The sequence below is a fragment of the Cyprinodon tularosa genome, unplaced genomic scaffold (genome assembly GCF_016077235.1).
Source record: "Cyprinodon tularosa strain WSP-4 unplaced genomic scaffold, ASM1607723v1 ctg429, whole genome shotgun sequence".
NCBI classification, from domain to species: Eukaryota; Metazoa; Chordata; class Actinopteri; order Cyprinodontiformes; family Cyprinodontidae; genus Cyprinodon; species Cyprinodon tularosa.
In genome coordinates, this window is record NW_024039151.1 from 529370 (window position 1) to 555471 (window position 26102).

Sequence of the window (26102 nt, forward strand, 5' to 3'; positions counted from 1 at the left end):
CAGTGTCCGGTCTGACAATGTGGCAATAAGAACAATTGTCTTGATGCCAAAAAGGGCCCAACAGATTTTACTTTCACAACTGGAGCAGTACCGCTATCGCCATAGTGTTCCACTTGATTTATGCATATAAATAGCTTTATTATAATTCATGCAGGGAGTATTACAGATTATATGGATACTGTAGTGTAAGTAGAACAGGTAAGGGAAAATAAGAAAAAAAAGGAGAAAAGATGAAAGAAAGAGGAGGTAAAAGGGGAGATAATAATAAAACATCTTCAGTGTGCTTCATCACCGGCAAAGAGATGTAAAAAGAACAGCACAACCAACGGATGTAGTAGAGATACAATAAAGTAACACCTTGATACTATACTGAAGTATAAGTAGTATTATTTAATCTGACATGTACACTGTGGTAGCTGAAGATAAGAATATGGGCTTTCTGTATGGAAGTGAATCTCTAAGTACCTTAAGCCAAGCACCTGTAGTTGTTTGTGAGAGTGCACTTGAATGTAAACCATGTAAAATTTATCCAAAGGAAAACTGCTCAATAGTGGTTGTGAAGGGCCAAAGACGCGCCCCCCTAGAGCACCGAGGCGAGCGCCGGGGGACCCAAAGCCCCAGACGCCTAAAGGGACCCCAAGAACAAAGGCGCCCTGGAGGGGTCAACCCAGGAAGTTAGACCCCCACCAAGCGAGGAGGAGAGATGGCCCCGAGGAAACCCCCAGCCACCACAATGCCGGAGCCCCCAGGAGCCGTGTGCGGCAAGTCCACGGGCTACACCGGCAGCCAGCCACCCCAAAGTGGATCCGGCCATGAGCCCCAGGGAACCAAGGCACCAGGGGTGCCCCACCCCCCCCGGCGGAAGCCCCAGCCGGGCCCCAGAGGGCCAGGCCCTAAGGAGGTGCCACCATGAATAATTGTCTTTGTAATCTAACACCTGATTCAGGTTTAATATAATGCCGGTAGTTTAAGACTATATTTAAAAACAGGGTTGCCTTTTTTTATGTACATAAACCTCAACCTGACCAGGTTGCACAAGAGGGCTTTGCATATGCAAGTAATATAATAATAATGAAGCTTGTTTACAAACAATAATCTTGGTGTATATTGTATAAAATCTTTTGTTCTTTTTTTAGTAATGGGAATCATTCAAATGTTGATCAAGCAGAAATAAAGATTACGGTGCATTAAAGCTATTCTTAGGGGTACATTTCCCCCAAAATGACTCAAGTACCTAGTGTAACAGACTACCAAACTTCTTACATAATCTCAGTGCTTTTCACTTGAAGACTTCAATGTAATGGTAGAAAAAGTAATCCTTGGATGGGTCTATTCAAACCACTTTTGTCATTCAAATGTTTGCCTTTGATCATTGTCTGGTTGCATAACTGTGCTGCATTTGAGCTCATGATCTTATCAACGGTCATTTCTGTTCATTATTTTGAGCTATAAAAATCAATTCTTGGTTAAACAACACAGCAGGTAATCCGTGTTCTAAAATTGAAAACATCTCACCAGGCTCGAGACCACCATGTGACCTAGCCTATTTAGTTGACTGTCTGTGTCTTTTGTCTGTTTGCGTTCTTTTACAGTATGGTTTACACTAGAGGTGTAAATAATAACCTTTTTTTATCGATTCATGTTTTGTTTTTTTTCCTCTGTTCTATTTTTATCTATTTGCTCCTGGACGTATTTCTGACTCCCGTGCTGTGGTGGCGCTAAACCTATTTTGCCCTCATACCTCGCTTTTTTAGCCACTACCCTCTTTCCGCTTGCAGTATTTTTTGATGCAGAGACTTATTATTTTTCAGCGAATGTGGTTTTCATAGCCCTAGGTGGAGTACAACTTTGCTAATTTCTGTTATTTGCTGTTGTTTCTCAAATAAAATGCACAACGATATTACAGCTTGCATTGATTTATTTATAATTTGAAACACTGTCTAGCCTGTAAGGTAAAAAAAAAAAAAAAAAAAATTAATTACCTAAATCCTATTGTGGTGTATTGTTGAGTATTAATAATACTTGAATCGTTGGGTCAGGAAATTGATACTGAATTGAATCGCCAGGATGGGTGTGATTTACACCCCTAGTTTACACTAGATTTAATAGAATAGAATAGAATAGAATAAAATAGAAAACCCCTTTATTGTCAATGGGGAAATGCTGGTGTTTACAGCATCAAAAAGGTTATAGAAAAAATGGTCACACAAATGTGGACTTTAGAAAAACATATAAGAATAACATACTAGTGAGGAGTTAAAAGATAAACAATAAAATAGAGTACTGTGAAGTGTTTATAAAATATAAATCAGTGCATCTGGAGAATAAATAACCAATATACAGCTATGGACATTTTTACAGCAATGGATATTTAAAAATAGGCTTAGGCTTCAGGAGGCCATAGGGACCCCTATTTCATCATTCTACGTCATTATATCTCTATTCTCCCACTCTGCAGAATCTGTTAGTTCTATCTCTAACGTTCTGCTCTCTCTGCTTTTTCTCATAGTAGCTTCATCTGGTCTGTTCCTGTTTGGCTGTGACTCCATCCTGGAGAGAAATATCAGCTGTGCTGCTGTCATCAACACCTTTGTTTATAGATATTTGAGATCTGCCTGTTTTTCAGTTTAGTCCTGTTTCTCTGACTGTGACTGGCTGGATGTGCTCTCTTCGTCCTCTGGCTCGGAGCTCATCTGCCTGGCTGTGTGTTTCCTGGACGGGGCCGCCTTTTACAGTTGTTTTTGTATCTCTGCTTCCGTCACCTTTAACCCCAGTAGGCCTCGGCAGATGGCCGCTCACACTGAGCCTGGTTCTGCTGGAGGTTTCTTCCTGTTAAAAAGGAGTTTTTCCTCTCCACTGTCGCTACAAGCATGCTTAGTGTGAGGGATTGCATTCGAGTCAATGAGTTGATGCAATCGACTGGTTTTCCTTAGAACATTTTTAATTAATTTGACTGTATGATCTGGTGAACTGTAAAGTGTCTTAACATGACATGTGTTGTGAATTGGCACTCTAGAAATAAAGTGAATTGAACTGTTAGCAGCAACATCAGAGATGTGCAAATAATAGGATGTTTGCCTTTTAGTCAAGTAAATGTTTCTACGTTCATTAGAAACAAGCGTTTTTAAACCGTACTGAGGATAACACCATTAGTTTAAAGCCAATTAATGTGTTAACGAGTGGTCACTATGGTGACAGTCTTCCTTTTACGTCACATTACGACACCGGAAATACTGGGGGTCGCCGGGGAAGAGCACGATGCCCCTCTACCGATGAATGAAGCCGAACCACTAACTTCATTCATTTTCGTTTCTTTCCAAACTCTGGACTCATATTCAGATATTGCAGGTTAGCATGCTGCTAGCTTCAAAAGCAACCAGCTTATATAGTTCCGTTAGTTGATGCTTACATGCTGTGTTTACATCGCTGCTAGTCACTGTTAGCCACCGCATGCTAAAAATAATCTAAGTGTCCTTACTCATTGGGAGCAGTTTGGCGATTTGTCTTTAAATATCCAGATTATTATATATGCTGTTGGGTTTTTCTGTGCTAATCTTTAGATTTAGTTTTTTTTGTCTGTCTCTGGCTCATTGAACTGCTCTCCTGTTTCACTATCCTTTTCTTTCCAAGGTGTGGATGTCAGTTAGCGTTGCTGCAGGGTTGAACAAAGGTCTGTGGCTGCGCTGCGGCATCGTGCCTGTATCTGAGGAGCCATGTCTGTGTCAGTGATCATCAAGTGGGGAGGACAGGAGTACTCCATCAGCTCTCTTTCTGAGGAGGACACTGTGTTGGACCTGAAGCAGTCCATCAAGAGCTTAACTGGAGTGTTGCCAGAGAGACAGAAACTTTTAGGATTAAAGATCAAAGGTGAGATCATGGCATCATTATAACCTGTTCTTCCATTGCTGAGTTCTAAGTCTCATCCTGTTTTCTCTGCTTTCAGGTAAACCTGCAGAGGATGAAGTCAAGCTGGGTTCTTTAAAGCTAAAGCCTAACACTAAAATTATGATGATGGGTACCAGAGAAGAAAGCCTGGTAAGTGGAAGGGTGATCAAACAGCAATGGCATGCATTAGGATTAGATTAAGATTAGATTCAACTTTATTGTCATTACACATGTACAAGGCAACGAAATGTAGTTTAGGTCTAACCAGAAGTGCAATAGCAGCAAGTGCAGGATAAATAATGGTTCCATAAATACAAGACACGGGTTTTGTTGAAATCACCATCAATTCGAGTGCAGGTAACTTAACTGAGATGGAGTGCTATAAAAAAATTCTGGACATGGAAGCTACGGTTCGCCTTTGCAAAGGGAGAGGAGCATCAGCAGCATGCACCTGCAACACCGGCTCTTTTTATTATCTTCATAGGGTAACATCTTACAGTTTCACAGACAGTCCCACATAATCATCATACTCCCTACTTTCCTATCTCCATGTATGGAGTTGCTTCCTGCCCTTCTTCTTCTACCTTGTTAATCAGCTTTTTCTGCGTGTGTGTGCGAGCAAGGTCATTCTACCCTCTTATCTACAGATTTCATCCTCCCCTCTGCGAGCTTTGGCCTAACACCTGGGAATAGTAAATTTGCTGCCCATCCTTAGATTATAAATGGCATATACTTCTTCAATATGAACAATAAGTCTTGCTGCAGCTTTAACTTAGCTCTTTACTTCTTTTAGCTTAAACATGTATACATATCTTCAGTTTCTAGATCAATACCATTATGAACAGAATTTTAAAAATAGATTTGTCCTATGAATATAATATATAGCAAACTAGTGTTATGAACTAAATTTATAGCTGGATATGTACCGAATATAATATACGGTTAGATATTACTATAAATAGGGTTTTTACAGATATGTACAATAGCATAATATATAGATGCTTGTTATTTTAACAGAGTTTGCAGGTGAATATGTACTATGAATATTGTAAAGATGGCTATTACTATGTTACATACACTAACTGTCCACCTAGTCAAGTATGGTAGTGGCAGCTCCACATGTGGGATCTAGATGGCTTAAGTACACTGTGTGATTTTTTTTTTTACATTTTTTTTTTTACATTTTTTTTTTTTTTTTTTACAATCGTTGCACACAGCTACTTCTCACACTGTAGAACTAAACTGGAATAAATCTAGATAAGTCATTATTTCTTAAAATAAGAGCATTTGTTCTTGAATTAAGAAGCTAAAAGATATTTTTGCCAATGGATCAAGACAATGTAGATTTAAAATAAGAAAACACAATTGCATTGTCTTATTTCAAGTGCAAGTTATCTAATTATCTTATTTTAAGAGTAAAAATACTCAATCCATTGGCAAGCTACCTCATTTACCTACTCAAATTAAGGGTAAATACACTTAATTTAAGAAATTTTAACTTATTTCTATATCGTTTTTCCAGTGTAAACTGCAGGGTTTAGTCGTACTGGAAAAAATTGAAATCTAGACAAGTCATTTTTTCTTAAAATGAGTGCATTTGTTCTTGGATTGAGGAGGTAAAAGAGACGTTTTGCCAATGGAACAAGACAATTTAGGCTTAAAATAAGAAAACACAATTGCATTGTCTTATTTCAGGTGCATATTATCTAGTTATCTTATTTTAAGAGTAAAAATACTCATTCCATCTTATTTACCTACTGAAATTAAGGGTAAATACACTTAATCTAAGAATTCTTTACTTATTTACTAGATCGTTTTTTCCAGTGTGAGTTCAGAGCTCATGATGTATGTGCAGCACGACGCTCTCATGCGATCTACCTGCTCACAATGTACGATTAAAAAGCACGTCGGACTCATCGTTGGACTCATCTATCCGGAAGCCAAACAAATAGAAGAGGAATATTAAGCTCACTAGAGTTAAACGCGCTGTTTTGGCAATTTGTGCTGAAAGCCCTAAAAAGAAAAGGCAACGATGTATTTGGACAAAGACATGGCTGAGCAAACGTGGCTACTACGGTCTGTCAATTTTACAGACAGAACTCTATTTCACCCATTGCATCCCCGCCATGCTGTGTTTTCATCTGAGAGGAAGAAGAAGATTCATTGTTTGCGCACTGAGCGATTTGCCCAGGACGGTCGGGAGAAAATCAAACATGTTTGACTAGGTGGTCGTAAGAGGCTGATCGCCCCTCGTTACCCCCTGTACATTGCACAGCGCATGATCAAGCTCAAAGTCGCCCTATGGAAAGATTCTAACACGACTGGAAAATTGCACAGTGTACGCTAGGGGTGGGTATTGGCAAAGAAGTCATGATTCAATTCGAATCACGATTCACATGCCACGATGCGATTCTATCACAATGCATCACGATACTTGAAATATTGCGATGCATCGCGTTATTTTCACCGAACACTGTAAGAAAAAGATACAGCCCTTACCAGTGGCTGACTAGCTGGGTATGATCTGGATCGTGTCTACAACTGATACATAACTGAAAGCAACTGAATTCATACATAACTGTATTTATTGAAATGACTTTTGGAGGTTTTGCCATGAAAAGAAATACAGGACACAAATATTACTATTACTGGCGTGGACACACTGACAAAAAGATCTTAGGATTCATCAAACTTAAAATAACAAAATAAGGCCAATCAGTGCCGTTTATATGGCCTCAGTGGTCCTTTAAACCAATGAAATGAAGACATTCAAATGTATGACATTTTCCCTTTTGCAAATGACGTGCATCATATCAATTTCATTCTTACCTTCTTTGTTTTTAAAGCCAAAATGCATCCAAGCATCTGACTTGAAATGTGTTGGAGCCGTGGGGCGAATTTTCATAGTGTCCTCCATGTTTTATTTCATAAAATCATCAGTATCCCACGGCCGGAAATGCTAGTGACACAAGGTAGCGGGCATCAACACATCCGCAGCGACATCTGCTGGACTGGAAGTTGTATTCCACTTGGTTTGGCTGATGTGCGCCAACCATTCATGTATTTTATTTGTTCATTTTGTTTTCTTTTAATAATCGATTCTTGCCTTCAAGAATTGATGCAGTAGATCACAAAACTTAGAATCACGATGCATCGTCATGACGATTAGTTTGCGCACCCTTAGTGTACGCCCAGCTTTTATTGAAATTGGTGCACCACACTATATGGCTTAATTAATGAAGATCTTGACCTTAATCATGTTGATACCAGGCGGAATGGCTAAAGCTGGCTACCACAAAGCTTCTGGTACTACATCCACTTCAGTCGTATTAAGGATATATAAACTATTATAGAAATCAGAACACCTGATTTAAAATAAACTCCATTATTTTGTTCTCAAAAATAGTGATCAGTTATACAATCTGAATTATACAGGAAGCTTGATGATGGATGAAAGTTTGTGTGTTTCCTCTGCAGACTGTTGAGGGACATTTAGTAGAAGCGCATCAATATTTAACAGCATTTTATGACCCTGTTTGGAATTTAGAAAATCCATTATTAATTTAAAATCTTCACTCACATATTAAAATAGTTCATTTAAGTTTTCTGCATATTATAGTAAGGGATGGAGGAGATATTCTTTTATCACTAAAAGGAGCTGTATTATTTTAAAAGTTGATTAAAAGTGCACGATTATAAATTTTTTGGTTCTTGTAATTTATGTTGGTAGATTTCTTATCACTGGCTTGTATAGCAACTATTAACACATATATATTTGTTTATTTTAAAGGAAGATGTTTTAGCTCCTCCCCCAGACAACGACGATGTTGTAAATGATTTTGACATTGAGGACGAGGTCATAGAGGTGGAGAACAGGTGAGAAAATAAATGGCCTCCAGCCTAGATGGTTTATGAGATTCAATAAGATGTTGAAAAGAGATATTTATTAAGAACTGTTTATTTCCCTGGTTTTTAGAGAGGAGAATCTTGCTAAAATAGCTCGCAGAGTCAAAGACTATAAAGTGGAAGAACTGAACCCTCCCAGAGAAGGCAAGAAGCTCCTGGTGTTGGATGTGGATTACACTCTGTTTGGTGAGTTAGAGATGTATAGTATTATTAACAGTTAAATAAAGATTTTGTTTCATAGCATCTGTTTTTTTTTTTTTTTTTTTTTTTTTTTTACACTTTGCAAATCAGAAATCATTGAAAAACCAGCAGCTCATTCTGGGTTCTTATGTGTGTTTAGATCACAAGTCTTGTGCAGAAACGGGTCACGAGCTGATGAGACCATACCTGCACGAGTTTCTCACGTCTGCCTATGAGGACTACGACATTGTCATCTGGTGTATGTACCCCCCATTCTTCTATTGTTTATGTATTTAGGGGTTTGAGGAATCAGTTTTAAGTTTCTTAGATGAATTACTGAAAATGTAATGACACAAAATTCAGTTTTTGGTTGATTTTTAAGGATGAGCCTAAATCAAACTGGTTTTCAGCAGCGGCGGGACAGTCAGTGTATTAGAATAACATCCTAGAGTGCAAAATAAGTATTAAAAGTATGTTTGAGATGTGCTTTTATCAGTCAAAGGTGTGTTGTATGGGAAATTAAACCCCTACTGAAAAGACTGTTGTGAGAATTTTAAACTTAGGTTTAATCCGGCAAGTCTTCCAAGTTAAATCGTTGGCAGTGTTTGTCAATGAAGTAGAATTTTACTTTGTTTTAGTAATTTTATGCAAACAGTAAAGCACCTATGAAAATGATCGCAAACAGTGTTATATCTAGGGCTGAAACAATTAATCATGATTAAGCGATTATTGAAATAATCAGCAACTAATTTAATAATCGTATAGAGAGTGTGAAACATGCTTTTAGCTGACAGAGCAACCCTCTTAGAGCAGCAACTGTATCAAAATTGCAAAAAAAAAAATACATACCGGTAAATATTTTGAATTTAAGGTAAAAAAAACAAACATTTGTCTGTTGATATGCTTTACCCAGAACTCCTCAAGTGGAAAAGTTATAGTCTCACCTGATTTGATTCTGTAAAAAATCTTCTTTAAGGAACCATTTGAACCATTTCGACAGATTAATCAATTAACAAATATCCATTAGTACCAGCCTTAGTTATATGTGAGGTGTGATGCTTACAGCAAATGAAAACTTGGAAAACCTAATATTACATGAGAGCGATAGCTTTAAACAGGAAGGTCATTTAACTGAACGGTATTCCCATGTACTATACAGAATATGCTTTCAATACACTGGACAGAGCTCCTTTTGCAACGCTGCAGTTTTCTCCAGATGGTATCAGCCTGTAACTGCCCAAATAAATGCAATAACCCAAAAATTCAGTAGTTATAGACAGAGATCATCAAAATGAACTTAAACTGATAAATTAAAACTTGAATTATGTGATTCTGATTGTACGGAAGAGGATTGGGGAGAAAAAAAAAGTTAACTGATTTTTAAATTTTATTTCAGTTTAGTTTGGGGGAAAAAGTCAGAATTCTGACTTTAATCTCAGAATTCTGACTGAATTCTGACAATTAAAAAAAGTCAGAATTCCCATACTAAACTGAAATAAAATTTAAAAATCAGTTAACTTTTTTTTTTTTTTTTTTTTTCCAGTGGCCCTAATCCTCTTCCGTATGATTGTGTGTCTAGAACATATCTAGTAAAAATTTTGAATTCACTTACTGAATATATATATATATGTATAGATTTAGTAAGGCGGGGTAATAATTTAGAAATTAAAATATTGTTTAGCAGATATCAAGCATGTTCCAAAAGATCTGTGTGTTTCTATCTTTACTACCAGATTTTTTAAATAATGTATACTCATGTTATTTCTCTTTAGCTGCTACAAGTATGAAGTGGATAGAGGCCAAGATGAAAGCAAGTATTCCTTTCATTTTGTAACTTCTAACAATAACATTTGTATGCTATATTTAGTAAAGTAATATAGCATCATAATCATTATTATGAATCCATTTACATCATTTTTTGTGTGCCTTCCAGTAAATGCAGTACCATAGGTTTGCCAGCAGGTGTCAGTGTTAACCAATCTAAAGTTCTTTGTAAATGATTTTAGGTGACACAATTATTATATTTGTGTTTGTCTGTATACATGTAGGAGCTGGGAGTGACGGACAACCCAAACTACAAGATCACATTCATGTTGGACAGTGCAGCCATGATTACGGTACACACCCCGAAAAGAGGGGTGGTAGAGGTAGGTCCAGCTAAAATGCTTTATGTTTCCTTCTAGACTTTCAATTTATGTGTAATGAGTTTGAGGAGAAATAATTACCCCCCTGAATTGTTGAAATGGCCCCTTTTGGTGAAATGGAGACAGAAGTCGTAATGGCAATGTGAGCTAATGTTAGCGCCCTCCAGAAAATGATGTTAATTCAAGAGGAGGAGGAAAATAGTGTTTTAAGAGACCTTCTTATTGGCTTTTGTGGTTTGAAAAAGAGCCAGATGAAACACTTTCCCACACCAGATTTTGTCCTGGCAGGTTTTAGCTGAAGCTCTTCTTACCAATATCCATCTCAGAGCTCAATAAGTCACTCTCTACTCCGGCCTCTTTTTCTGATCTCCCGCTATCCTTACCTCTGCTGTACGGGTGACACATCCCCGAAGCAGGATAACAGTTTCTGATCAAGGAGAGACGAAGGCACCACGCGAAGCGACAGTGATCCAGCCGTAGCTCCCAGACTCCCCAGTCTAGGAGCATCTCTGGATGATCTGGTGGACCCACAGAGATACCGGCGCGGATGTCCGGCATTCTCCATTAAAAGAATAGTACACCCAAAACATGATTAGCCTTCATTTTCTACTCACCCCCATGCTGAACAACACTCTGGAGTACTTTTTTGATATCTCAAATGCATCTGGAGATCTGGGAGGCTTCTTGCTGTCTGCTGACATTCAAATAATGGAGGTCTATTGTGCCCGAGGCAGAAAGGTCCATAAAAGTCCACAAAAAACGTGTCCATATTCCTCCATACTGCTCGTCCAATGTATTCCAAGTGTCCTGAGTGGGTAGCATCCAGAATTTACTCGAAACGAAGTCATTTAGAATGTTTTTAGAGCATAAACAGTAGTGTATAGGATTTCCTGAAAGCGCGCACATGCGCGCTCACGACGCTACGGAAGCCGGCAGACCAAACCAGCGCATTCAGCTCGGCAAAGAACTCATGCTCTTCCTCAACACTGAAGTCCTCAGACATTTTTCTTTCGTTGTTTCTTTCTTTGCACAGGTAAACAGCACTTTTCTTCTTCTACGCTTGCATTATTGGCAGAGCAGACGCTGAATGCGCACTTTCATCTGGCTTGGTCTGCCGGCTTGCGTAGCTTCGTGAGCGTGCATGTGCGCGCTTTCAGGAAATCCTATACTCTACTGTTTATGCTCTAAAAACATTCTAAATGACTTCGTTTCGAGTAAATTCTGGATGCTACCCACTCAGGACACTTGGAATACATTGGACGAGCAGTATGGAGGAATATTGACACGTTTTTTGTGGACTTTTGTGGACCTTTCTGTCTCGGTCACCATAGATCTCCATTATTTGAATGTCAGCAGACAGCAAGAAGCCTCCCAGATCTCCAGATGCATTTGAGATATCAAAAAAGTACTCCAGAGTGTTGTTCAGCATGGGGGTGAGTAGAAAATGAAGGCTAATCATGTTTTGGGTGTACTATTCCTTTAAATATAGCATGAACTCTATGATGCTTCAATCTTATTGTTGAATTTCTCTAGAAAAGAATATGAGAAAATAAACATCCTATCCTAAATGTAGATTGAAGCAAGAACGGAATCCAAAATGACTGCTATGGTATCCCCATGTTTACGCTTTTACTACTTAAATTCTATGACTAAGTATCAGTAAGTGTTAAAATGCAATTGACTCTGTGTCCACATTATTCTCCATTTAGGTGGGATGTTTATTGTCGTTTTTTTCTGTTTGGTTCTGATCATTGCTCTGACTTCCTGTTTTGAGTACATCAAGTAGAACGGTCATTTATCGTGATGTTTCTCATTATCCTGACATTTTTCTAATAGCGATTGGGGGGAAAAATCCAAAAACGGACAGAATTGCCACTTATGCATTTTACACACAAATTTCTATGAGAAAGTCAATCATTTAAGAACTTTGAAAATATAAACCATATTTCTGAATTTCTTAAAGATAATTGACAACCTCTAAGATTTCTTGTTGGAAAAAACAAACAAACAATTGGAATGGCACTCATACTAATGCAGTTAGCGTAATTAACTGTAGAGAAGATACGATTAGTTTATCCTTACTTTATCAATACAATATATATCCTAACATATTCTGATTGTAAGTACATGTCACCCATCTCTAATCCCCAGGTGAAGCCTTTAGGTGTGATATGGGGGAAGTATGAAGAATTTTACAACAGAAAGAATACGATCATGTTTGATGACATCGGACGAAACTTCCTGATGAACCCACAGAATGGGCTGAAGGTCGGCTGTGCTTTCTGCTCTTCTGTCTCCCCACACCTGCTGCTGTATCTTAGCTTATGCTGATGTTTTCAGATCCGACCCTTCATGAAGGCACATCTCAACAGGGAGAAGGACAGAGAGCTCTCTAAACTGGCTCAGTACCTGAAAGAAATCGCCAAGCTTGATGACTTGAGTGGACTTAATCATAAACACTGGGAGAGGTAGGCAGAAAAAGCATAAAAACGGTCAATACTGCAGCAAGCAGGATAGTTTTAATTACAAACACAGTACTTGAAAGACGTAGGCAGTATAGTTTTTTGCAGTAGTTAAATTAAGCCTTAAGCTTTTACTCATCTTGTTGTATTACAACCACAGCTATTTATATAAGCATTAAAACCGTGAATCATTTTTTTCCTCTGCACTCCTACACAGGTGGAGAAAATCCTTGGTAACCCACATTCATGATAAACCAACAATGGTCACAGAAATAACTTTAATCTGACATGTCATATAAAAAAAAAAATGTATGAAGAAATGAAAATCAAATATTGCTTTTCAACTATGCTTTAACAAAAATGATTTAAAAAAAAACAACTCATGAAACAAAAATTATGGTAACCTAACTAGATGTTTGGTTGCACAACTATTTGAATTAAAAACTGGAATCAAATGATTCCTGTTACTGTCAATGAGACGTCTGCTCCTCTCAGCAGCTACTCTGATCCGCTCTTCATCAGCAAACGGCTCCAAATGTCTCAGGTTTGGAGGCTGTCTTTACCAGACGGCGTGTTTCAGCTCCTTCCATAGATGATCAATAGGATATAGTTTAGGGTTCATATACCCCATTTACACTACCCTTGAAAATTCGTGCCGAGACCGGTCCGAGCTCAGTAGCTGATATAACTTATCTTGTGTAAATGGAAAGCAAACTGAACTGAACTGAGCTAGACACAACCGAACCGAGCTAACTGTAGACCAGTTTCAGAGGTGGGCTCGGCTCGGTTTTTCCCTGCCTCGGTTCTCTGATAACAAGAGCGCATGAGCAGAACGCGTCATCTCCGTCTTGCTGCACATCCCTATTCACACTCCATTCCAGTAGTTGGCGGTAACGCACCTCCAGAAACAGAAGAAGAACAACAACAACAACTTCTTCAACTATAAACAACGATCGAAATCTTCTCCACTCAACATTTTAAATAAAGGCATTTTAAATAATAATACCGAAGTACAGCAATAATAATCAAACATAACTTTCTGAATGTGACGGGCGCCGCCATTTTGATTTGCTTGATTCCTTCCTTCTTCGTCTTCTTCTTCTTGTGTTTTATGGCGGTTGACAAACAACTTTTGGTACATTACCGCCACCAACTGCTTGATTTCCTCCTTCAATACTGGCAGCAATTCTGCAGATCGTCACTAGGAGGCGAGGAGTCGAGGAACCGAGATAGCGTGATGTGTGAATGGTCGTCAGAACCGAGCTCGGCCTGGTTAACTGATCCGAGCTCGGACCGGTTTCGGCATGGATCGGTTTTTTAAGGGTAGTGGAAATGGGGTATTAGAAGGCCACTATAGACGGTCCAATGTTTTCCTCTTGGGTGTTTTTAGGTCTGTGTTTTGGTTAATAGGACATTCTCCTAAAAGCTTTGTGGCTTGTCAACATGTAGTTTGGCAAATTCCAGTCTGGCTTTTTTAATATTTGTTTTCAACAATGGTCTCCCTTTAAGTCAACTTTGGCTCATCAATGACAGATGGTACGATCCGTAATGATTATCCTTGAGCTTCAAGTTCCCCTTAAATCTCTTAAGTTTTTCTGGACCCTTTTGGTACCATTATTCTTATCCATCTATTTGATTTGCCATCAAGTTTCCTCCTGCAGCCGCTTCCAGGGAGGTTGCCTACAGTCCCATGGATCGGTTTCATTGATTTCTTGATGTGCAACTTTAGTCACAGGAACATCAAGCTGCTTGGAGATGGTCTGATAGTCTTGATCTTTAACCTGCTTGTCTATAATTTTCTTCCTGATCTCTTGAGACAGCTAATACCTTTACTTCCTCTGGTCCATGTTGAGTGTGGTACACACCATGCCGCCAAACAGCAGTGACTACCTGTAGCCCTATATATAGGCCCTCTGACTGATTAGGAGATTGTAGACACCTATGATGCTAATTAGTGGACACACCTTGATTAAATATGTCCCATCATTTTTGTCTAGGCCTATTGGTTAAAGCATGGTTAAAAAAAGCAATGTCCTACTTTCATTTTTTAATTATCATAGAATATTTATTTATTATTTTCAGATTCAGTTAATTCTTTCATTAAATGAGCGGTAGGAACAAGCCTGTTGTTGTTTTTTGTTTGTAGTAGGATGAATGTGATCTTATTTGTTATGTTTTACAGATATTTATCAAAGAGGCAGCAGCACTGAGGATCAAGAGTCAACTGTCTACAAACAATTGGGCTCTAAACAACAACAACAACCCCATGGTTCAGTTCTCCCAACACACATCCACTGAATTTATCCAGCTCTCCAGACAACCTTGTCTGACTTGTACCATTCATTAACCTGTTACCTTGCAGTCACTAAAACGGTTTGGCTCAGAACTGATGCGTCCCATCCTCCTTATAAATCCACACAGTTTCCTTCGTCTGCACATTTTGCCCCAAATATATTCTTTAAATTAATTGCTGTGAACTGTGACAAACTGCAGACTGGCTACCGGCTCATGATAAAGAGTTTCTAACACACACAGTCAAGATCACAGTGACCTGCAGACATCTGCAGTCATTTAAATCTGCTTTGTCACATTTCTGTCGGACCTTAAGGAATATGTTCCTGTGTGTACCGTTGGTTCTGTAGCAAGGAAGGCAACATGGAACTTTATTTTGGTTCAGAAAACTAAAATAACGTCCAAGTGATTTCAAAGTACAGGGATTAATTTCTAGTTTCATGGTTATTAATGTCCGTAGCATATCTGGAAAGTGTTTGTATTTGAACAGTTTGAGGGTAATGGTTCAAAGCCAAATCCGATTCTATTTTAAAAACATTTCCCTTTAAAACAAAATGCAATGACCCACTAAAGCTACTGGGAGATGGAAAAAATAATCAGGTGGATACCAGTTACACCAATAACGTACTTCATCGCGTGTTGCCCGAAAATTGTGTTTCTAGCATTTCATTATTATCTGCATGTAATTTGTACATGCTGAATTCAAAACGTCAACAGAAAATCTCAGCAAAACAACTCAGCTGTTTTTTTTTTCTTCTTTGTTTACAATAGTTTTTACTAAAAGGTGTTAATCTTAGACCATTTCTGTTCTTACCAACTTCATCTTAATTTATAAATGAAGTGTAGTTTATTATGAGATGTCCATGTCTGCCTTTTTGTTTTCTTATAAACAGTTTTTGTACCAAACCTGTCTCTGCTGTTTACTTTTTAACCCTAACAAATATGTTTTATGATTTTTTTTTTATACCTATTTTTTATTGAACATTTCTGAACACATACAGTGAAGAGGTAACAATACATTCAACTTCATATACATTGTTTGACAACCGTGACCATATTTATCTGGATACAAGAATGGTATTCTTGCGTCTGTAGTCGCTCCATTTTTCCCATTTAACAACAAACATGTCCTCCTTCAATGTTAATCTATATATGTGTTTTTCTCCATTACAAAAATCTCTTCCACAATGCTCATCCACTGCTGCACCGTGGGGGGTGGGGGGGTCCTTGATGCTGAAAGTAATATTTTTAACAGGTATTCATCATCCTTTTGAATTACATCGTGTGTGAGGCATCCTAAAGTGTTTTACATGATCTGGGTATTCCATAACCCAATATGTTTTTCAAAATAAGGCAAACATTATGCCAGTATGTGGTTAGCTTTTGACAAGACCAGAATACAGTCACCGGCCACTTTATTAGGTACCCCATGCTAGTAACGGGTTGGACCCCCTTTTGCCTTCAGAACTGCCTCAATTCTTCGTGTCATAGATTCAACAAGGTGCTGGAAGCATTCCTCAGGGAGTTTGGTCCATATTGACATGATGGCATCACACAGTTGCCGCAGATTTGTCGGCTGCACATCCATGATGCGAATCTCCCGTTCCACCACATCCCAAAGATGCTCTATTTGATTGAGATCTGGTGACTGTGGAGGCCATTTGAGTACAGTGAACTCATTGTCATGTTCAAGAAACCAGTCAGATGATTCCAGCTTTATGACATGGCGCATTATTCTGCTGAAAGTAGCCATCAGAAGTTGGGTACATTGTGGTCATAAAGGGATGGACATGGTCAGCAACAATACTCAGGTAGGCTGTGGCGTTGCAACGATGCTCAATTGGTACCAAGGGGCCCAAAGAGTGCCAAGAAAATATTCCCCACACCATGACACCACCACCACCAGCCTGAAACGTTGATACAAGGCAGGATGGATCCATGCTTTCATGTTGTAGACGCCAAATTCTGACCCTACCATCCGAATGTCGCAGCAGAAATCGAGACTCATCAGACCAGGCAACGTTTTTCCAATCTTCTATTGTCCAATTTCGATGAGCTTGTGCAAATTGTAGCCTCAGTTTCCTGTTCTTAGCTGAAAGGAGTGGCACCCGGTGTGGTCTTCTGCTGCTGTAGCCCATCTGCCTCAAAGTTCGATGTACTGTGCGTTCAGAGATGCTCTTCTGCCCACCTTGGTTGTAACGGGTGGTTATTTGAGTCACTGTTGCCCTTCTATCAGCTTGAACCAATCTGGCCATTCTCCTCTGACCTCTGGCATCAACAAGGCATTTCCGCCCACAGAACTGCCGCCCACTGGATGTTTTTTCTTTTTCGGACCATTCTCTGTAAACCCTAGAGATGGTTGTGCGTGAAAATCCCAGTAGATCAGCAGTTTCTGAAATACTCAGACCAGCCCTTCTGGCACCAACAATCATGCCACGTTCAAAGTCACTCAAATCACCTTTCTTCCCCATACTGATGCTCGGTTTGAACTGCAGGAGATTGTCTTGACCGTGTCTACATGCCTAAATGTACCTAATAAAGTGGCCGGTGAGTGTATGTGCGTGTGGTCTACATCAGTCTGGCCACAGAATCTCCAGCATGGCTGTGAACTGGATAACATCCTGGTCCTGATCTTTGGTGTTATAAAAAATCTAATCATGTTTTTCCAATTAAGTTCCCTCCACACATAAGAGTCCCAGTTTTATGATTTTTAAAATGTGTTTCTAACTAAAGGAACATAGCCAGTCTTTAAGAAAAGAAAATGACACCACATATTAACATTGCAATTTATGCAATTTTTTTTTGCACATTAAATGATCTAGTTTGATTTGAAAAGGGAAACTGGTTAATTAAAATATAAAATCAAAAACATGCGTGGCTAGGGAAACACTTATCCTACTACCTGATGACTAGTTTTTGTCCTTTGGTTGAAAAAAAACATCAGCAACAGTGAGGAATGACCTGTCACCATCTACCGGTACTACTCTTTCAGTTCCAGTTCTGCATCAGGTTGAGCGTTTTTACAGATTTTTCACATATTTTCCCTGAAACGCAGTGTAATTTATGGTTGACTCCATGATGGTGAGTTGGCGAAGTCCCGCTGCAGCAAAGCTTCTCCAAATCATGACACTTCTACCTCTATGCTGCACAGTTTGTTTGAACCAGGAAAGCCAGTCTACTGTCCCACTGTCTGTACAATATTGTTCAAAAAGCATTCTTTAAGCAGTCTTGGACTTTGCCTGCTTAGCAAACCTTAATCTGATCTTCATGTTTATCTTAAAAAGAAAGGGTTTCCATCTTGCACCTCCTTCATTGAAGTTAAACCTGTGCATCTTCTTTTTTTTTAACATGGCCTTTCAGATGTAGCCGTACCAACAGCCTGCCGGGGATCATGTGATGACATTTAAAGGTTTCTGCTGTTCTCTTTTCAGTGTGACAGCTAAGGACATATCTGGGTTTTGAATGTTTTTCACTTGCAGAATATTTTCTACACCACAAAAGGGGTGATAATAAAAAAAAAGAAATAAAAATTGAATAAAGGCTCAGACAAAAAAAATAAGATTCTTGACTTTATGATAAAACAAAGGAAAATTATTAAAAAAAAAAATTAGTAAACAATATTCAAATTTTCACCCACTATGAACCGAGAAACATAACTTAAATAAAGGATGAATAAATACTGTACATGTATACATTAATTTTCACTTAAGAATTAACCAGTGGCGTGCACAGGCTTTTTGAAGGGCACAGGCAGAAAGGAAAAGGGCACACATAGTGCATCCTCACCACTGTCAAAAGCACTTTATCACAGGTGTATGAACAATTGTTTTGTGCATGCCACTGGACTTAACGTTAGAATTCTTTTTTTTACATTCATCTGGCTTTTTGTCTTCAGTTGTTTTCTGTGGCAGCTAACGAAGGTGGCAGTCAACGTTGTTTCTGGTTACTCTGCAGAGAGGAAAATACAGTTTACATTAAAGCAAATGAAAAAGAAAAATCGAATCTAAACATTGACAAACAATGATTTCCTTTCACTGATTCTCTTACATGCACTGACTCCAGTGGCTCCATGGCCCCCGGGCATGTTTGTCCTGAGCTCTCACACAGAAGACGTACTTCTTGGATTTGATATTGACATCGAACACGGTTTCTTCGGTGAGATTATTCTGCTAGAAAATTCAACACAGTTAATCGTACGTAAATGGATTTGGACAAGGTAGAAGCTTGAAATTCACATTCTGATTTCACCTGAGTGAAGTTGGCCCCCCCCACCTTCTTCAAATTAGACAAAATTAGTGTCAAACGTTTGTGCTACGTTTGTGCAGCAAAATTTTTCGTTTGTGCCGCAATCATTTTAAAGATATGAAGAATTATTTCTAGAGGTCATCAAAGGTCAACCAGCCCCCCGACCTTCTTCAAATGAGGCAAAGTGGGTGTCAATTAACTCTGTGCTTGTTTGTGCAGCAAAAACAGATGTTAACTGACTTTGATGACCTCTACAAAATACTAATATCATTGAAATAATAGCAGTACAAATAAAAATTTTTGCCGCACAAAAATATAAAATTTTAGAATTAATTTTAAATATAAAATATGTAAAATAAATATATTAAACATTTAAAAATGCATATTTTAAAATATATAAATTTTTTGTACTGCTATCATTTTAATAATATTAATAATTGTTTGTAGAAGCCATCAAAGGTCAGTGAAAATTTTTTCATTCTGAAACTCTGAATTTCATATAAATTATAAGTTGCTTACCAATGATTATATAATTTTAAACTGTAAAAAAAATGATAGCGGCACAAACGAAAATTTTTGCTGCACAAATGTTTGACACTATTTTTGTCTGATTTGAAGAAGGTGGGGGGGCTGGTTGACCTTTTGACCTTTACATTTTTATTAATATCTTCAAAGCCAAAACAACACAAACGAAAATTTTTGCTGCACAAACCAGCACAAACATTTGACACTTATTTTGTCTGATTTGAATAAGGTGGGGGGGCCAACTTCACTCAGGTTCTAATTTCTAGTACCAGTATGAAGTTGTCGCTGTTGCAGGATTGTCCACTTTGGAGGACCTTGACTTGGAAGTGGAGGCCAAAGTAGGTCTGGGGCTTTTCCCAGGTGTCCGGATAGTCCCACCTGAACACCTGACCGCTGGTAATGTGCAGGTTGGGAAGCTTTTCTGGCCTCACTAAACAGAGTAGTCAAAGTAAAAAAATCAGTAAGTAAAAAAAAAAAAAAAGTAGGTCAATCTGAACACAAACATTAATGCAAGCAATATATCAATGCAATCAACAAAGATAAGAAACGGTGACATTTCTACTGTAAGGTTTACCAATTTCTCTCAGGTAGAAAGACTTTGTATAGGCCTCCAGACGAGAGTAGCTGTTCATGTAGATGGTGAGGTGTATGGGGTGTTTTTCCTCTTTGTAAGGACATTCGACATCCTGGCACAAAACTCCTGATCCGTCAGCATCCAGCATACAGGATATCTCCTCCTGGTAACTGCATTCAAGGCAAAACACCATCCAGAACAGGTAAAGGGCCTTCATATAGGCAAAAGGTTTCTTCAAAGCGACACTCTGGAGCTTGATTTAAATGAGAGAGGAGACTAAAGGAGATGCTTCTGCTCTTACCGGCTTGCCTTTATCAGGAGCACAGCAGCGTGAGATCTTTGCTGCGTTTTCTTCCAGTTGCACTGAAAGGAGCCGTTGTAGTTCAATGCGGAGCAGTGGATGTGTCCTGTAGGAATTGATGTTAAGAGCATTTTATTCCACAGAGCTACAAAATAATGCACTATTGGGCAGTGTTGGGCACGTTACTTTGAAAAAGTAATTAGTTATAGTTACTAGTTACTTCTCCCAAAAAGTAACTGAGTTACTAACTGAGTTACTTCACAATAAAAGTAACTAGTTACTAATAAAAGTAACTATTGCGTTACTTTTGCGTTTCTCGCCCCTGTAACCCTCACCACCCGGCCCCCACCTTCTCGCCGTGTGTTTCAAAAGCCAGCTGAATAGAGCGGACGACAAAGACAAGAACCTGCAGAGAGTTTAGCATTTATTGCAACTCAACGTAAATGACATCAGGGGGGAACGCGATGTGAAGTTTAGTTTAACAGGGCATTCAGATCTGGCGAGTATATGAAATTAATAACTGGGGATGTCTAATTCTGAAGTCCTGTGTGTTTGGGTTGTTATAGATACTGCAACATCTGTCTATCTATCTATCTATCTATCTATCTATCTATCTATCTATCTATCTATCTATCTATCTATCTATCTATCTATCTATCTATCTATCTATCTATCTATCTATCTATCTATCTATCTATCTATCTATCTATCTATCTATCTATCTATCTATCTATCTATCTAGATGTATACTCTGTGTGTGACATAAAATATGGATCTCCATCCCTGCTACAAAAGCCATCAAATAATGTTTAAAATAAAAAATAAAGTTGGTTGAAAAGGCAAAGTATCTATCCATCCATCCATCCATCCATCCAGATTTCTCCCTTTCCTACATATAGGCTAACATTTGATCGTTCACGCTCTCCATAGTTCTCCTGTGGCGCGAGCACAGGGCGACTCTTGCGCGCCTTTAGCGAGCATGCGCGTTTCCTGTCGCTTGCGCGGTGAATCGTGCCGCCTGCGCTGTGCGGAGATGCAGGTGAAACCGTATCTGATGGGGAAACGCAGCTCGACGTAACACCGGTATTTCCATCTGGAAAACGCTGTTTTGCTGCTGGATCCTCCTCACACTCCATCTCTCTGTCTGTGCTGTACGTTAACACCCGCCAGCAGAAACACCCACCTACCCAACTGACAGACGGAATCTCACTATACATCAGCCATTCTCATCCTCCCCTCTCTCATGACAAGGCGCGCACGAGTCCTATCATGAAAAAAGGTTCATTTTGCGACCTGAGTAACGCGCAGTAACGGGGTGTCTGCAATGGTAACTGCGACATACAGTACTTACAGTCAAAGTAATTAGTTAGATTACTCGTTACTAAAACAAGGTAACGGTGTTAGTAACGCCGTTACTTTCAACGCCGTTAGTCCCATCACTGCTATTGGCTAACCTATTCAGTGGCCAAGGATACTTTGGTATGTGGCTGAATCAAACCCTCAACTCTCTGATTACCAGAGACCACTTTTCCTATATAGCCACACACTTCAGCATTAGACATGCTACTTCACAGCAACAAGACCTTTGGTTCATAGCTGTGGCAGCAGGTTCTTCCCTTGCATGGGTGGATTTTCTCTTGGTAGCAAGAGTCCAAAGCATAGATGGCAGGTTATCGAGAGATCTAACTTAACTGACTGTTTCAGAAAATAGATGTTTGTTTCTGTTGCAAATGATGTAGAAGCCATGGTATTAGTGGCGCCTCCAGAAATATTCTATAGGGGTGGCCAGATAGGGCCACTAAAAATGTTTGGGTGGCCACTGAAACTAAAAGCCATAATTTCAGGGTTTGAATCTACTATTGTGGTAAACCTGCCTGTAGAAATCATAAAGACTTAAGTAAACTTGTATCTTGCTTTAGTGCGTGCATAATGGGATGAAATGCTAAACGGATGCTACTAGGGATGGGAATCGAAAACCGGTTCCTGTTAAGAACCGGTTCCGTATTTTCCGATTCCATGGCATCGTTTGGCAGCTCGCTGAATGATTCTTTTTTCGATTCCCGCAGCACCAGAGCCTAGAGCGCCGGCTCTGGGGAGCACGACTTACGTCACGTTTTTTACGTAAGTTACGCAACTTACGCAAGTTACGCAAGTTGGAAGAACTATTCGAGGAGGAAGACAACGAGCTGCGGTCACTTTGTGAATCAAAGCCCCGTCTTTCCTTAGCCCAGAGGGTAGATCAGGAAATCCAGCTCTATAAAAGCTTGCCCTCCATCCCCTGCAGGGATAGCGCCACACTGTGGTGGTGGAAGAAGCAAGATACGCTGCCCTTGCTATCTGGACTGGCTGAAAACTACCTCTGTGTGCAGGCTTCCTCCACCCCATCTGAGAGGGTGTTCTCCACGGCTGGAGACACCTTAAGCGCTGAAAGATCCTGTATCCTTCCAGAAAAAGCAGATATGCTCATCTTTTTGCAAAAGAACTGTTAATTTTCCCTACTACTGTTTTATAATTAGTATTTTTTGTTATTTAAAATAGGTTATTATCCCATAATTTGTTATTAGACATTGTTGGTTATTAAGTTTGTTCTTGTATTCATTTTTCATTTAAACACAGATGTTACTCCAGTTTCACATTTCCTGTGGACATCTTGATCTTGTTGAGTTTGTAAGATCGTGCAATAGTTAAGTAAACAAAGTTGACTCTGATAATCAAACTGTTTGTTCTCCTTTTTCCCCCAAATTGGAATTGAAAAAAGAATCGATAAAGAATCGAATCGTTTCATAGAATCGAAAAGGGAATCGGAATCGTGAAAATCTTTTCAATTCCCAACCCTAGATGCTACTAAAATTTACACTGACCAATGGGGTTGCCAGGACATTGCACAGGGTGGCCGTGGCCACCCCCTGGTGGCGCCACTGCATTGTACCACAGGATTAATCACTCATGAATACAAAAATCGTGCAAATTCCACAAGAGAAAAGCAAAAGTATTAAAAACTGCTACATTTATATTTGAAATAGCTCAGTGACCATTTTTAATGCTTAGTTTAAACATTCTAATTTATTGTCAATAAGCCTAAAAATTCCCAACTCTTTAATCCTCACAAAAAGTTAATGAAACCAACCTGGTCTATGTGAGCCAAAATGCCAAACTGTTTTTGCTTCAGTGCCACTACTCATGCCCAGCACTGATCTGGGCTGTAGAATCTAGATTTAACTAAGACACAACCTGCATGACAACGTGTAGGCTGGAAAGAGCAAGAATTTGTGAAATTTAAGGGAAGATATTTAACATTTTGAGGTTCAGTTTTCAAAGGACTGCAAAGGACAAAGGAGAATCTCCTCAGGAGGAGCAGGTCCACCAAAATAACCAAAAGAGCAATCATTCAACTAATCCAGAAGATCAAGAAAGAACCTAGAAACACACATCTGGAACTTTTAAAGCCTTGTCTGCCTCATCTTACTTTAAGATTTAAAAAAAAGACTGGTTGTGAGGCCAGAAACTCTAGTCAAAGCCTTAATGCTATAGTAAGACTATGACTACTTGAAACCCTTCAACATGGGTGACTAAAACAAATTTGTGAGCAAACAATCCTACACAAGGGTTGAAACTGATCAGTTCTTATTCTTATTTTATTCCTATTTTACCAGATCAGAAGCATCCATCCCATTTTTAACTGTTTTTTTTTCAAACCTCCTAATCTATAATTCCCTCCAAACAATCCCATCTTCTCTCTAGCCTCACCTTCTTGGGGAGATTTCTCCTCCAGTATGACGGTTCTGTTGTCTGGATCCAGCTGGACCAGGATCAGTGTGTGATTCACGTATTCTCCAGTGGAACTAAGGTGACACGAGTAGTTCCCGGCTTTCATCTCTTTAACCAAAACCGTGATATGGTTCCCCTGGACAGCAGGCGTCAGTTCCTCCCCTGAGAAATTCAGTTTTAGCAACAGTGATGTTCCTCTTAGGTCTGTGAACTTCCTATGTCTTTGTTAACTTAAACCACAGGATACAAAAATATCAGGTTGTCTTTATTTTTTGTTTAAAACGACACACTGAATTAGGCCTTTTACAAATAAATTTGCTCTACAAATAGTACTACTAATGAAAATCAAGCTATTTTATTACCATTCTTTTTCCAAAACACCTCATGAGGCTGATAAGCGGCTCCACAGGTTAGGGGAACTTCCACCATGCTTCCAAGAGAATCAGGCACTCGCAACACCAGCGCTGGGAAGACCATAAAAAGAAACAAGAGACTGGTTAATATTTAGCAGCTAAAAAATTAAATAAATGAAATGGGAAAAGCAAAGCAATAAAAACCATTGTCCATTAGAGTCTCTATGTGATGCTGGTGGACATTAGAGCTGGTTAAACCCAGAGCAGCACACAGGACCAACAGGAGAAAGGAATGCATCTCTAAAGGATGAAGAAAAAATGAAATTAATATTTACAAATTTCAGATAAAAAACAGTAAAAATAAAGCTTTTTTAAAAAATGATAAAAAAAAATACAATCTTTGTATTGTTTAATTTCATCATATGCTGTTGTTTATTTTTTAAGTTCAACTTCATGACCAGCATGTTAAAACAAATAGGCTGCGTTTTTGCAAAAAATATAATATAAGGTAGAATGAAATCACAAAGCAAGAATATGTATCTAAAAAAAATTTGGAAAAAAAAAATAGATTTCCCTTCATTTTTGCTAGATGCTGTATATTGAAAACATGACTGTATAAAATTCTATTCCATTTGTTTCTTTTACAGATATCTAGATCAAGTCAGCAGCATGCATTTGGCTTTATGTCCAGTCAGATACCATAAAAAATGCCTAATTAGACTGATCATAATCTACTTTACCTTGACCGTGTGACAATCGATCCAAAATGTTGAGCTTGAAAGCAGATCAGAGTCTGTCTTGCCTGTATGTAACAGCAGTATTTATACACCACAAAAGCCAAAACAAAAAAGCCCCCGTGTGCACACAGAGGACGGCTTTAATTTCTACGTCACATCATTCAGCCTGCATAGAAAGCCAATCCAGCTGTTTGCATTCAAATACCCTTTGACATTTGACGTGACTGATTTGCTTTATAAGCCCAATAAACTTGCTGTCATGCGGAAGTCAACACATTTTTCACAGCAAAGGTTTTACAAAACAATTGCATGTTTGATTATTAGGCAGCCCCACTGACTGCCACAGGGGGAAGTGAGTGCACCACAAGATACAAGTTAAAGTGGAAGTGAAGTCATTGAGTTGTTTGATTGATGAACACAATCATGAGAATTCTTTGGAAGAAGACAATGGCAGAAAATCTAATGGTACAAAAGAGAAACCCTTGGATTTTATCAGGAAAGAAGAATTCATGAGCGCAGATTAATCATTTATCAAGAGGGGTTTTTTTCTTTATCCTTTTCCAGCCTGCAATATGTCCCCTAACATTTAGTGAGCATTTCTGTAATGAGACCAATTCTTATAAATATACCTCCACTTAGATGCGGAAGTTTCTTTTAAATCATTTTAGCCTGTGAGCAGAAAGGTGAGAGATGACTGTGAAAGGAGAAAAGTTTGTCTTGTGGTTTCAGT

General features: G+C 38.8%; 2 protein-coding genes across 4 annotated transcripts; one reads left to right on the forward strand and one right to left on the reverse strand.

Moving 5' to 3' along the window:
* Window positions 1–3220: 3220 nt before the first annotated feature.
* On the forward strand, window positions 3221–14963 carry ublcp1 (ubiquitin-like domain containing CTD phosphatase 1). Of its 2 annotated transcripts, XM_038299416.1 has the most exons (11): window positions 3221–3348; window positions 3631–3867; window positions 3944–4035; window positions 7676–7761; window positions 7862–7977; window positions 8132–8230; window positions 9744–9781; window positions 10020–10118; window positions 12267–12383; window positions 12456–12583; window positions 14760–14809. In XM_038299416.1, exons 2-11 carry the CDS (start codon window positions 3714–3716, stop codon window positions 14785–14787), a joined length of 957 nt encoding a protein of 318 aa, XP_038155344.1. In that variant the 5' UTR covers window positions 3221–3348; window positions 3631–3713; the 3' UTR covers window positions 14788–14809. The 2 variants fall into 2 exon arrangements, with proteins under 2 accessions (XP_038155344.1, XP_038155345.1); XM_038299417.1 differs by lacking the exons at window positions 12267–12383; window positions 12456–12583 and having other exon boundaries at window positions 14760–14963.
* Window positions 14964–18474: 3511 nt separating this feature from the next.
* il12bb (interleukin 12B, b) lies at window positions 18475–25512 on the reverse strand. 2 transcript variants are annotated; one of them, XM_038299438.1, is made up of 9 exons: window positions 25376–25512; window positions 24840–24935; window positions 24645–24746; window positions 24262–24444; window positions 20515–20620; window positions 20214–20383; window positions 19909–20069; window positions 18917–19035; window positions 18475–18817 (listed from the first exon to the last, which is right to left on the reverse strand). In XM_038299438.1, the coding sequence occupies exons 2-9, from the start codon at window positions 24931–24933 to the stop codon at window positions 18781–18783; spliced, it is 972 nt and encodes a 323-aa protein (XP_038155366.1). In that variant the 5' UTR covers window positions 24934–24935; window positions 25376–25512; the 3' UTR covers window positions 18475–18780. The 2 variants fall into 2 exon arrangements, with proteins under 2 accessions (XP_038155366.1, XP_038155365.1); XM_038299437.1 differs by having other exon boundaries at window positions 18917–19038.
* Between the last annotated feature and the right edge of the window lie 590 nt (window positions 25513–26102).